Raw genomic sequence first — 11,839 nt, 5'->3', positions numbered from 1 at the left:
AGGAATGGTCTGTAAGACCCAACCTAAATAGAAGAACAAGTGGATTCTAACCCACCAGGGGATTCACATATCCTAAATGGACAGTGTGTTCTATGCTCTTTGACAGTGCTGGCACTCATTATGAGGAGAAATACTGATTTGGTAAAATACATTTGTACAGTCAGAGTGTTGCCACAGATTTAAATCTTTCCTACCGTATTTGCACCTCGCTCTTAAATAACAGAACAAAAATGGAGAATTGAGCAGTCTCTCCCCATCTAGCCACAGTTCAGAGAGGGTGAAATGCAAAGCATAATAAAGATATAAGGAAAGATCATTTACGACCCCAGTACTGTGCATCACCTACTGTTACTTACACCATTCTTAGTGGTAATTACTACTGCTACGATCAGTGGATTGGAGGAAAAACTTCTATTACAGCTAACACCAAGAAAAGTCTAGAAAACTATTAACACTTACTATCTCAACTTAAGCCTTTATGTAGTATACTTGAAAACTCATTCAGCTGTTATTATTACTTCCAAAAACCCAGCATGGGCAACTTAGTCCATTTTATACGAAGAGGCATGGGAGATATTTGGCCAGTTATGCCTCTACTGATCTACAGAACATCATAAAATGTAGTTTTTATAAATACTAAGAAAATTAAGACCAATTATGCCTAGGATAAAATAATTGCAAAGTTAAACTGTGATGTGGCTTTGTTTTTATTACTCAGAGCTTGAACAAGCACAGAAATCACTGGCAGTCACAACATTTGGACAGCAATGTCACTATGGTAAGTGGAATTCATAACAGTGCTGTGGTGTTTTTTCCAGTCATAAAATCAGTGCTTAATCTCGATTAACAGTTTAATGCAACAACTTGTGCATATTATCAGGTCTATCTTGTGGCTTCAAGATAGCAGTATTTCACAGTTTCCATTTGTTCGTGTTTACTTCAGCCAAAATCAGAGGATGAAGAAGGCTGGAAGAAGTTCTGCCTGGGTGAAAGAGTATACTCAGAAATAGATGCACCATCTGATAATGAAAATCTAGGAATTGATTACATAAAGGTGAGTATAGGACTTCTATCCAATTTTCAGCTACTGTTTTGAAGAATAACTGCCAGAAACAGTCCTACTGTTTATTACTCCTTGTGCTAAGTAGAAAGTAGGCTCTCTGGTGAGCACAGAAAGTCCTATTTTTGTTCCCTTCTAAGTGGAAACTGAGTGAAGCAGAGAGCAAGTCTGTCCCTTCAGTCAAAGACTTCAGGAGTGTCCTCATTTGTTATCAACTGAAGAACACTGCTTTGTTGTTCCCTGAACTGACTGGAAAGCTTTCTGCATAGTCTGCTTTCGTGTTGCGTTGAATGGTGATCCGTGGTTCCTTGCCTCAGACATGTTATCCTACAAACATACCCTTCCTGGCATCATTTTGGAAAAAAACCAACAAACTTTAATAAATAACAGTAAAAGCAAGGTTCTTTGATACCAAATTTGGCTGAACCGTATCTTTAACTTGCTTGAAGACTTTTTTTAATTGATTTCAAAGCTCAGAACAAGTTTCAAATCACTACAAATGTCTAAGCATCACAATAAAATGTTAGTATGTTCTCAGTTAGAACAAAAATGTTTATGGTAATGTGTCTGCACTTTTCGACTTGTGTTTGTGGTTTTTTATTTATTTCAGGTGGGCTTTCCACCTTTGCTAAGTATTGTGAGCAGGATGAACCAGGTAACCCTACCTCTTAAAATTGCATAGTGACATTGCATAAATCATTCTCAGATTGTATCTGTTGCAGAAGTCTTCCCTATTTTTCTGTGCTAGAGTAGGCAATTGTTTATTTGAACTGCTATTCATTGTGCACTTAAAACACAATGATTATCTCACCTTCAGCTACACGCAACTGTACTAGTAAACATATATCACTAGTTCTAGTATTTTGTCCTTGTGCTTTCTTTACTGAACATTGTAATGAGTGGATTTTCACTGAGTGCCCCATTAGGTGCTTGACAGTATTTTAAGATTTCTCTTTGAGTGTTCTAAGTACAGTTCTTCAACTTGATTGTGAATACTTGAAACATTTCAAGGCCAGTAGAATCACACTTACTTTCCTTTACTGCTGTGTTTCCTGCTAGTCACCTCTATACAGAAACCACCAGCTGGTGTAATGCCTCTTTCCTAAACTGTAGCAACTTATCCATAACTTTTTGTTAACACAGAGAATGACTTCCTTTTATAAAAAGTTATACTATATGCTTTAATGCTTAATTTTCACTTACAATTAACCTCAATCTGGATTAAATACCATATAGAATCACAGTGGAGTAGAAATACATAATGTGTATTTTTAAAACAATCACATTGCTTTTTTATAATATCCTTTGGGTAGATGGACAGCAAAAAGAAAATGTTGCAGCCATTGTATTGTCTCTTTCTGTTCCTCTTTTGAAGGCAACAGTAACCAGTGTCTTAGAATACCTGATAAGCTGGTTTGGAGAGAAAACATTTACTCCAGAACTGGTAATTTTTAATTTATTCTAACTACTTGCACATGAATGCATTAAACAAGGGACAAACTGTTCATAGCTTTCTGTGAAATTATTTTCATCTCTAAAGAGTTCTCTAGATGCATGGATCTTTCAGTTACTTTCAAAACTTACTTGATTAAATAGTAAAATAAGTATTCACAGAACTTTTTGGAAAGCTAATTACAAAACATAACAGGCATGGATCTATCATGGACTGCCAAAACCCCTGCCTCTTTTTATTGCTCCCCACAGTAGCTTAATCTGCAAAATTAGATGAGCATCAGCACTGGGGAGAGAAGAGGGTCAGACTACAGCAGCTTTGGTTCTGACCAGTTCACGCCGTCAGGGTGATGCACGCTCTATGTAGTGACACCTTCATTTTAGTTTGAAGGTACATGGCAGCGTGCTGGCAGAAGTCACGTTTAGTCTTTCCACATGCAGCACTGACCAGAAAGCTTAGCTGCATTAGTGCAGTGACAAATCCAACCTAATAAATCCTGACTGACAGGGTACATTTGGCCACAACCAGACTGACAGAAGACCTTGGTAGATGGATCTCATCTCATTCAGTACCACGAAGCAAAAGAGTAACGAAAAATTATTTCCATAATACTAAACACAGTTTCACTATTTTTTGAGTCACTTAAAGGCCTTTCACATTCTGTCCTTTTCTGTAGGACTGTTTTCTTATTAACCAAAATTCTGCAGAGGATGTGTGCACTGACTTTTAGTTTACTCCTGCAATTAAAGCTGCTAGACACTGGAATTAAATCAGGAAGTTAAGACTGGTAGCAGGAGTTATGTTTGTAAGAATGCAGTAGAATTCAGTGAAGTAAAATGCAAAGGATGCGTTTTCACTGTGATGCACATCTTAAACCTGATTTAACAATATTCATTCCACAAAGACCTGACTTGATACATTCGCTCTTCAGGAATGTTTCTCCACAGTTTGTGAAGTTCAAAATTAACAGCTAAGTGATAATTTTTAGCTATTATTAAAATAATCCTTCCCTCAGGCTTTAATGGTGTAAACTGTATTAACTTAAACCTTGGCCAGTATTCAAAAAAATTATCAGGAAATCCAGGAGCACTGTTCTCACGAAGCTTACCTAGAGGCAAAAAATTCTACTGTGTAGTGTCTGATTTGGCTTTCAAACTTTTCAATTCTGGCAGTGGCACTCAAATGCAATTTTGTTTTGAGACCTAGGCTTCAGGCCTGCTCCATATAGCAGTAACTACACGAAACTTCAAGGAAATGTTCGTAATTAAAACTTTATTTGAATCCATGCAGGGTAGATGGCTCTATGCACTGTTGGCATGCCTTGAGAAACCTTTGCTACCTGAAGCTCACTCCCTTATTCGACAGCTGGCAAGACGATGCTCAGAAGTCAGAGTACTAGAGGTGAGATTTAACCTAGCATTGTGCAGAGGTCTTGCTGAACTTGGCAAATTATTAGGAGGATGGTTTTTCAGTTCTTGAAGTCTTGGTAAATAATTTTTCATGTCCTAATTTTGCTGAAGAATGAAAGGAAAACTCCAAGCACGTAACACAGCACGTAACAGCTTTTCTATTTGACACAGAAAACAAGAGAACTGTTCTAATGTTTATTTCTCTTTCAGGAGAACAGGAATGAAGAACAGATATCGGCTCTGAACTTGCTAATCTGCTTAGTTAGCAGGTAATGCAGTTTACATTACCTATAACAATAAAGTATGTCCAGAATAAATGTGCACTTACTCTTGTCCTAACCTAGATTCTTTTAAAGTGGAAGTCAATTAAAGTACCCTGGGCATATGTACTAAACATACTTAGCTAGGAGGACTCAAGATAAACCTAAGAGTAAAATAAGCTTATTGGTTTCCTCAGATGAGCCCCCTGAACTGCAAAGCTATAAATATGATAGGAATACTAAAGGAAGAGCTAGGAAGCAAGGGCTTTGGTCCGAACAAAGTAAGGACTGTGCTGAATTAGAAGTTTCTTACCGCATTCCACTTTCTCCACTAGGTACTTTGATCAACGTGACTTGGCTGATGAGCCTTCCTAGACTGTTCTGAGAATATCAAGGACTTTGTGTTGCCATATTACAAACAGCATTATCGGAGTTAACAGCAAGACACAACACTGTTCAGACCTGAAGTACTTACAGCCCTTTCAGAATACCCTCAAGATAATGCATTGGGGACAGCTATGGATAATGTAAGCTGAGCTTTAGGATTATTGTCAATGTCTCCTGTATCATCATCATCAAATGACTGATGAAGTTCTGGCATCTCTCAAGCTACTGTCTCTACATTCTTGGTTAGAAATTTCTACCATCTGAGTAATCCTACGGACACTGCTATCAGGTGAAGAAAAGGTTACGTTACAAATTACTGTTCTTTATCTAACACACACCTATTGAGGGTTTTTTAATAAAACAAGTCTTTTAAAGAGTGTTCTTAAACACTGTGGCTTTTCTCATTCTTCACAGTATTTAACAGCAGTCTCACTATAGAAATCTACACAGCTAGGACTGAAGAGGTTTTTTTCAAGCTTTGGTTCCTGAGCTTAAGCATTGATAAACAATTCAACTACAGCCAGAAAGTTACTGAAACAATTTTAGTAAAATGTATTACTACTCGGGAAGCAGTAATGTTTACTGGTTTTTAGTTAAAGTTGCAGAAACCAATGAAAACTACACAGCTGTATTCAGTGCTTTTAATAGAAGTATTTATTAAATGAACAAATTTATTTCCTGTATGGTATTTTGACAAATACATTAGCTCACCTATTTATATATTTAACATGGAGTGCTTTGCCAAGAGTAATAGCATCCACTTGGTACGTACATGACTCCCTCTGGTTCCAATTATCTTCAACAATTAAAAATCCACACTATAAATTCTGATGATAGCAGCAAATTGATACAGTATTAACTGACATCTGCTTTCTATAAATCATAGAATTTAAGTCCCTCACTATTAAAAAAAAAATCACAAAGCACAACCAGTTATTGATAAACTTTTAGTGTGTCTTTGAGTGATTGGGACTTTTGCATCTGGAACCGTAGTCTTAACTATCCAGTGAAAAATCAAAGTGAATTACAATAACTACTAGAGTTTTAATTCTGGAGATGCAAGTAACAGAAGGTTCTGTATGTTGATACTGAGTGTCTACCACACTGCAGATACCTTAAATGTGATGAAATCAAAATATCCATCCATGAGATACACAGTGCAAGTTATTTCTAGTCTCTTTACTAACATTTTCAGCACGTTAAAAGCAGAATGAGTTGGCAACTGGAGAACCCGTGAAATGCACTCAGCATCAATTACCTAACTAGTTAGCTAATGCTGGAACCCTATAATTTCAAAGAAATCTGAGTTACTAAGGTGGACAACCATGGCCTTCCTATAACCTCCCAAGATAAGACTCCAGTGTTTTCAGTTGAACAGCAGATCCCCACCAAGTACCACACTACTATAGTTACTTTCTTCTTTGCCAGTTCTATAAAGAGCAGGACAGCATGCTGCTAGTTCAAGTTCTGCTCCAGATGTTTCCTGTAACTCAAGTTACTCAGCTACAACGAGCATTCACAATGCCTGAAAACATCAGAATTTGGTCACTTCTTGAGCTCAAGTATAATAAACCCAATTATCGTATTTATAATTCATAGCTTGCCAGCTTGTAACAGCTGTCTAGAAGAAGCTTGCTCCATTACAAACTTCGGACCTTGGAGAAGAACAACTTTTACTGTTCTTGCCCACCATGCAGCTGGACAGCATACACTTCTCCCAACACAGAAGGTAGTTACAGCAATCAAAGGTGCTACTTAAAACACGTCAGCTTTTCTAGTTAGCCTGCATTAAGTCACTATCACTACTCATTCTCACACTTCTGAATAAACACCATAAGCTTCTACTGTGATTCATTTGAAAGTGTAAGGCCTGAACCTCCCAAAAGAAAAGTCTGACAGCAAAATTCATTAAAAGTTTTAACAAGATGTTTTCATGCTTACCTACAGCAAGGTATGTATTGTTATGCAACTCTGGTAACAAGTAGTATCTACCAAAACCCACTGTCCTCACAAGTCTTGGTGATGCCTTTATAGCTTCTTGCAGGGCTAATCATCTTCCTGCATACCCTCATTACAGAAGTGAGTTGCAGCTAGCAATCAAAACCAACTATGTTAATAGTGAACTTAGGCACAACACGCTGAAACAAATTTCCTCAGCTGACGTAAACAAAACCAGCTGCTAATTTTAGGGAGGTAGCAAATACTATTTAACTATGTAAAAACAAGGGGTTTTTTCTACTGCCCCATATCATTCCTACAAAGGAACTAAACCTCCAGTGTAACACCTTTAATGAAGACACTTGGTTCATGTGATAACGGCTTCCTCAGAATAATACAAAAGCAATTGCTGCCTCACAGTTCAGAGTGAATAAGGCAAGGCAGCATTTTGGCATCATGTTAGGTGACAGAAAACACATTAGTTCCCTACTCCAATTTAGTCTTGCTCAGGTTTTTACTCTCTTCTGAAAACAGGCCTCTGGTCTTCTACATGTGCTGTTTTGGTAGTTGAAATCTTTTGTTGAAAACTTTTGAGCAGGCAGCTTTATAGACATTAACACCTTGGCATAGAATAAATTTCATACCAAGACACAAGGATAGTGTTAAGTTATTTTGATGAATATTTATTATACATTTTGGAATCGTGCTGCACATTGCGATAATTTACAAGCTACACACAAAGCTGAACCAAGATACCGAGTCCACACACAAAGGATTTTTAAAGTAGATACCCAATTTGAACGTGCTCTACATCTTCTGTATCATCACCTGAAATTTACCTGCAAAGAAAAGGCAAAGTCAAGGTCAAAGCAGCACCATTAGGGTTATTTTTCCAAGTAATCATTGGTTTAACTGTGAACAATCTAGCCCTTATTTACATTTAGCACTGAAATTTAACTCCAACTGAACTGCTTTTTTTTTTTTTTGCTTTTTTTTTCCTTTAAGTTGACCCCACATCGTAACAGTTTTGTCAGCTAAATTTAAAATCTGTGCAATGCCTGTGCAAGTTTTTTAACCCATCTTCAGTAGCTTGGGTAGTTACAACAGACTTCACTTACTAACTTTCTTAATGGCTTCTGTAAAGAAAGAGCAGTTATTGAGGTGTTTTTATCTTCATTTGTTCAAATAACCTTCTGGACAAACATCTTTATGCATTTGATGCTTTCAAACGTAAATACAACTTTTTAATTTTACTTTCCACTCAATAGCACAGAGGTTCACCCTGTCAGTACTCTCTGAATACTAAAGCATTTCGAGACAAGCCATATCCTGAAGTGCATACTGAGTTCTATGGCCCAGCAGCTTCAAACTAATCCCACCTTGATAAATGCTTACACAGTGATGAAGTCACTAAAGTTACCAAGTAAGCTAATAATTGAATACTCTGAGAATTACTTACATGCAGGCATTGATGAAACTTCAGCTGTTACAATACTCTTTATTCCCAAATTCGATAGGCCTCCTCTGATTAGTCCACAGGTAAATGCTAAATACTAAATATAAAGATGCACTTTAAGTAAGAGTCAAGGGTGAAGCTTGTTGCTAGAGACTGAAACTAAGTACTCAAGAGCAAGACTTAACACTTGGACACATAAAATTATGGGGGTTTTGTTACTGTGACTGAGAGACCTTGTCATGTCCCTAATACATGGGAATTTCAATATCTAGTACAGTGGAGCTCGCAATACAGATTTCTCTTGTTAGAGGTGCTATCTCGAGTCACTTGTTACTACTTATTTCCATTAAACCTGTAGGAACTTAGTATCCTTAAAACAACTATTCCCAAGACTTAGCGACCAGTATTAAAGCCAATGAAGGAGAAACAGTCCAAGACAGCATTCCTGGATAGGCTGCATCTAAGAATACAAGGGCTAAAGATGCCTGCAGGTATTCAGAATATATGCTGCAAAACAGAAGAAACATCGAACCAAACACCAAAAAGGAGCCCAAGGATAGTAGTCTGTGATGACTGAGAAGATCCAGAATTAAGAAATCATAAAATGGAACTGAATGCCTCGTTTCTTACACCCACCTGAACCAAAGTGCTTTTAATTTTGACTGGCTGTACTTACCTAAACTCTGACTCGGCAACTATACTAGAAACTATTTTTAATTGGTGGAATATCTTTCTGAATGTTCATATCATCTCCGAAGCTTGTTCAAGCTAACAAAGATAATCTTCCACCTATGTTCTGGAAATTTTAAAAAAGCTCCTGAGAGCACATGTTTTCAAAAAAAAAAAGGAAAGATTTGTTTGATAGTGGCAGACAGTGCCAGACCAGCTCCTACCATCAAGTAACCCAAACATGACAACTGCACGTTTCACCACCATTTTTCTTGAACCATAAATCAAATCCACTGATCTGAAACAAGGTGCATTTCTACAAAACAGGTTTTAGAGACCAGATTTTGGCTGCTCTTTTGGAGAGTCTGTATCCATACAATTACAAAACTTAAAGATACTATTAATAGAACAAGGTAATTCAAATCACAGTGGTTGATCCCAAGGGTAAAACTGAAGTGTACCTTTGGTGCATGTTCTAAATACTGCTTTCCTGCAGACATTTGTGTCAGGAGACGAAATTTATTGTCTTGAAGGACATAAATACCCTGTTAAAAAAAAAAGACATTTTTAGTAGTGTATCCAGTAACACACAACTGTATGTGAAGGGATTTGATTTGTAGACACAACATAAAAGTTCTCAGGTTGAAAAAGAAAAATTGAGATTAAGGCAATGTGATTTAAGTTTAAACTGTAGTGTTTACTTACATGAAATATGAAAACAAAAGGAAGGATATGAACTGTGAATTTACAACAAAACGCCTAAATAACATGATCAGTTAATCCTAAAATATGTTTATTTACGTTCTTCTTGGATAAGTCCTCCCAGTGCTCTGAAACAACAGCTCCATATTAGACAGTCTTTGTTAACGTACCAGGCACATGCTGATTTTTACATTCGAATCTTAATTTGGTTTGTTCTTATTCTCCGATTCAGTAAGAATTATCTTTAGTAGAGATACAGGCACGAGCAGGCGATCAGATTAAAAGTCCAGTGTTTTCTACATTACAATTTCGTGCTACAATGTGCATTTCAATAAATTAAGTATGAACACAGTAATTTTAATTTCTTTGATAATGACTCTGCTACTTTGAAACTTCATAACCCTTCACATTAAATTAAGGCTGCATATACAACTGAGTGCTAAGCTCAATCCTGCAGCTTGCTTTGAGGTAAAAAAAAAAAAATTAATATAATTATTGTTCGTAAACGTTATTGCTTGATAAACAGCTCACTGAAAAATAAAACCTATTTTATTTGGTACAAACCTTGTGCAAATTCTCTTGTCCCTGCTTTGATACAACAGGAAAATGGCCGTAAGAAAACCAAGTTATTCAAAACAAGAAAGATTTTTTTGCTGTAGTAAAATGGCTCCTTAAATTATTTTGTTCTTTCTTTAAGAACCATATCTGTTGATGCAGTAAAGAACACAGATATAATCCAATGTCACCGCCATTCAAATTCTGGGAAGCTTTTCAGCTGTTTCATACACAAGTATGCTCAGTAGGGTACAACTAAATCACAGAATCACAGAATCGCTCGGTTGGAAAAGCCCTCTGAGGTCATCACGTCCAACCGTTCCTGTCTACCCCCTAAACCATATCCTTAAGTACCTCGTCTACCTGCTCTTTAAATACATCCAGGGATGGTGACTCCACCACCTCCCTGGGCAGCCTGTTCCAGCTTCTGACGACCCTCTCAGTAAAGAACTTCCTCCTTATCTCTAACCTGAACCTCCCTTGGCACAGCTTGGTGCCGTTTCCCCTTGTTCTATCCCCCATCACCTGGGAGAAGAGACCAGCACCCACCTCTCTACAACCTCCCTTGAGGTAGTTGTAGGTGGTGATGAGGTCTCCCCTCAGCCTTCTCTGATGTCTCAACTACTGAAAACTGTTAATATTCCTCAAAATAAAAAATTACTTCAAGGCAGCCGTTCTATTTAAATACATGTTAAGTCAGCAACATCACCATCTCACACTAGTTTTCTACTAAAATTTACTGAGAGATACATAAAAGAGTTCCTGTTTAAGTGTTAATTAACTGTAACTGTTACTGTACCGGCAGTTTGCAACTCCACAACATGGCATATGAAATTCAAAGCATTTACTTTTTCACAAAGGGTGGCAATAAAGACATCACAAGCAATGACCAAACTGTACTCTGAAACCACATGCTAACATAAGCCTTAGAAACCTGGTTTTTAATGAAACATGTAAACAAAGAATATTTTGCATGTCTGATCAGATAATTAATTCTAGACCAAGACAAAAAATGCACTAGTAACTCAAAACAGTGTTACTGATGTAAGTTAAATCTTATAGCACAGCATTAGTACCTGATGATTGGTCCTTAGGTTATCTATTTGTTTCTTGAATACAGTTGTCCAAAAATCTTTGCAAATGAACTTCATGATATCCAATTCATCCTTGAACCTGGCAGTATCTTTCGTAAACCTAGAGGTCAGTGAGAAATATATCAATAATGAAGCTATGCACAACTTGGCTGTTCAAACAGAAAAGGAAAATGCAAAATGTGGTACTATGTGACATTACTTTTCTGTAACTTTTTGTTTTAGGAACTGACAGTGCTTTAGAAAAACAAAATCCAGGAGTAACTAATCATAAAATTACATTTAGGAAAGAAATCAGAAATTACGAAACGTGCCAGAATGCACAAACACGCACAAGTAGGTCTCCAGAAAGTGCAATTAAAAAGGATCGGACGTATTAAAAGTAACTGTATACCTCAACTCAGCTTTTATAATGAAAAGCACTGGGAAAACACATCACTCCAAAACTGCCCTGTGGTGTTCAAACACAGGTCCCCCCACGAATGAGGTGTCCAAAGAGAGGGTACCAGAATGTATCATAAGAATCACACAGAATCGCTCGGTTGGAAAAGACCTCTGAGATCATCATGTCCAACTGTTCCTGTCTACCCCCTAAACCATATCCTTAAGCACCTCATCTACCCACTCTTTAAACACATCCAGGGATGTGACTCCACCACCTCCCTGGGCAGCCTGTTCCAGCTTCTGACGACCCTCTCAGTAAAGAACTTCCTCCTTATCTCTAACCTGACACCCGCAGGGTAACCCTCTGCCCACCCGGAGCAGCGGGCAGCTTCCCACCCCCAGCACACCGGGAAGGAGGGCGGTGGGTCCTCGCCGGGCGGGGGGCACGGGAAAACCCCCGAGGACGAGCAACGCC

General features: G+C 37.7%; 2 protein-coding genes across 2 annotated transcripts in view; one reads left to right on the top strand and one right to left on the bottom strand.

The window, feature by feature from the left end:
* GEMIN2 (gem (nuclear organelle) associated protein 2) overlaps positions 1–5,118 on the top strand; it is a 6,778-nt gene extending 1,660 nt beyond the window's left edge. The window contains exons 3-9 of the mRNA XM_010192080.1: positions 719–778; positions 944–1,054; positions 1,671–1,715; positions 2,436–2,504; positions 3,804–3,914; positions 4,133–4,191; positions 4,518–5,118. Of these exons, the coding sequence (XP_010190382.1) occupies positions 776–778; positions 944–1,054; positions 1,671–1,715; positions 2,436–2,504; positions 3,804–3,914; positions 4,133–4,191; positions 4,518–4,557 (438 nt within the window). The 5' untranslated portion in view covers positions 719–775 and the 3' untranslated portion in view covers positions 4,558–5,118. The remainder of the gene's footprint in view (positions 1–718; positions 779–943; positions 1,055–1,670; positions 1,716–2,435; positions 2,505–3,803; positions 3,915–4,132; positions 4,192–4,517) is intronic.
* A 2,051-nt stretch (positions 5,119–7,169) lies between these two features.
* Positions 7,170–11,132, bottom strand: TRAPPC6B (trafficking protein particle complex 6B; the record flags this gene model as incomplete). Its single annotated transcript, XM_010192081.1, has 4 exons — positions 7,170–7,346; positions 7,967–8,060; positions 9,094–9,177; positions 10,966–11,132. Coding segments are annotated over 4 exons (377 nt in total), but the record flags the coding sequence as incomplete, so codon positions are not given.
* Between the last annotated feature and the right edge of the window lie 707 nt (positions 11,133–11,839).

This window comes from Mesitornis unicolor, unplaced genomic scaffold, assembly GCF_000695765.1.
Source record: "Mesitornis unicolor isolate BGI_N332 unplaced genomic scaffold, ASM69576v1 scaffold38949, whole genome shotgun sequence".
In the NCBI taxonomy this organism is placed as follows: Eukaryota; Metazoa; Chordata; class Aves; order Mesitornithiformes; family Mesitornithidae; genus Mesitornis; species Mesitornis unicolor.
The sequence above is the reverse complement of the archived record's forward strand: the minus strand, read 5'-3'. Positions and strand labels throughout refer to the sequence as shown.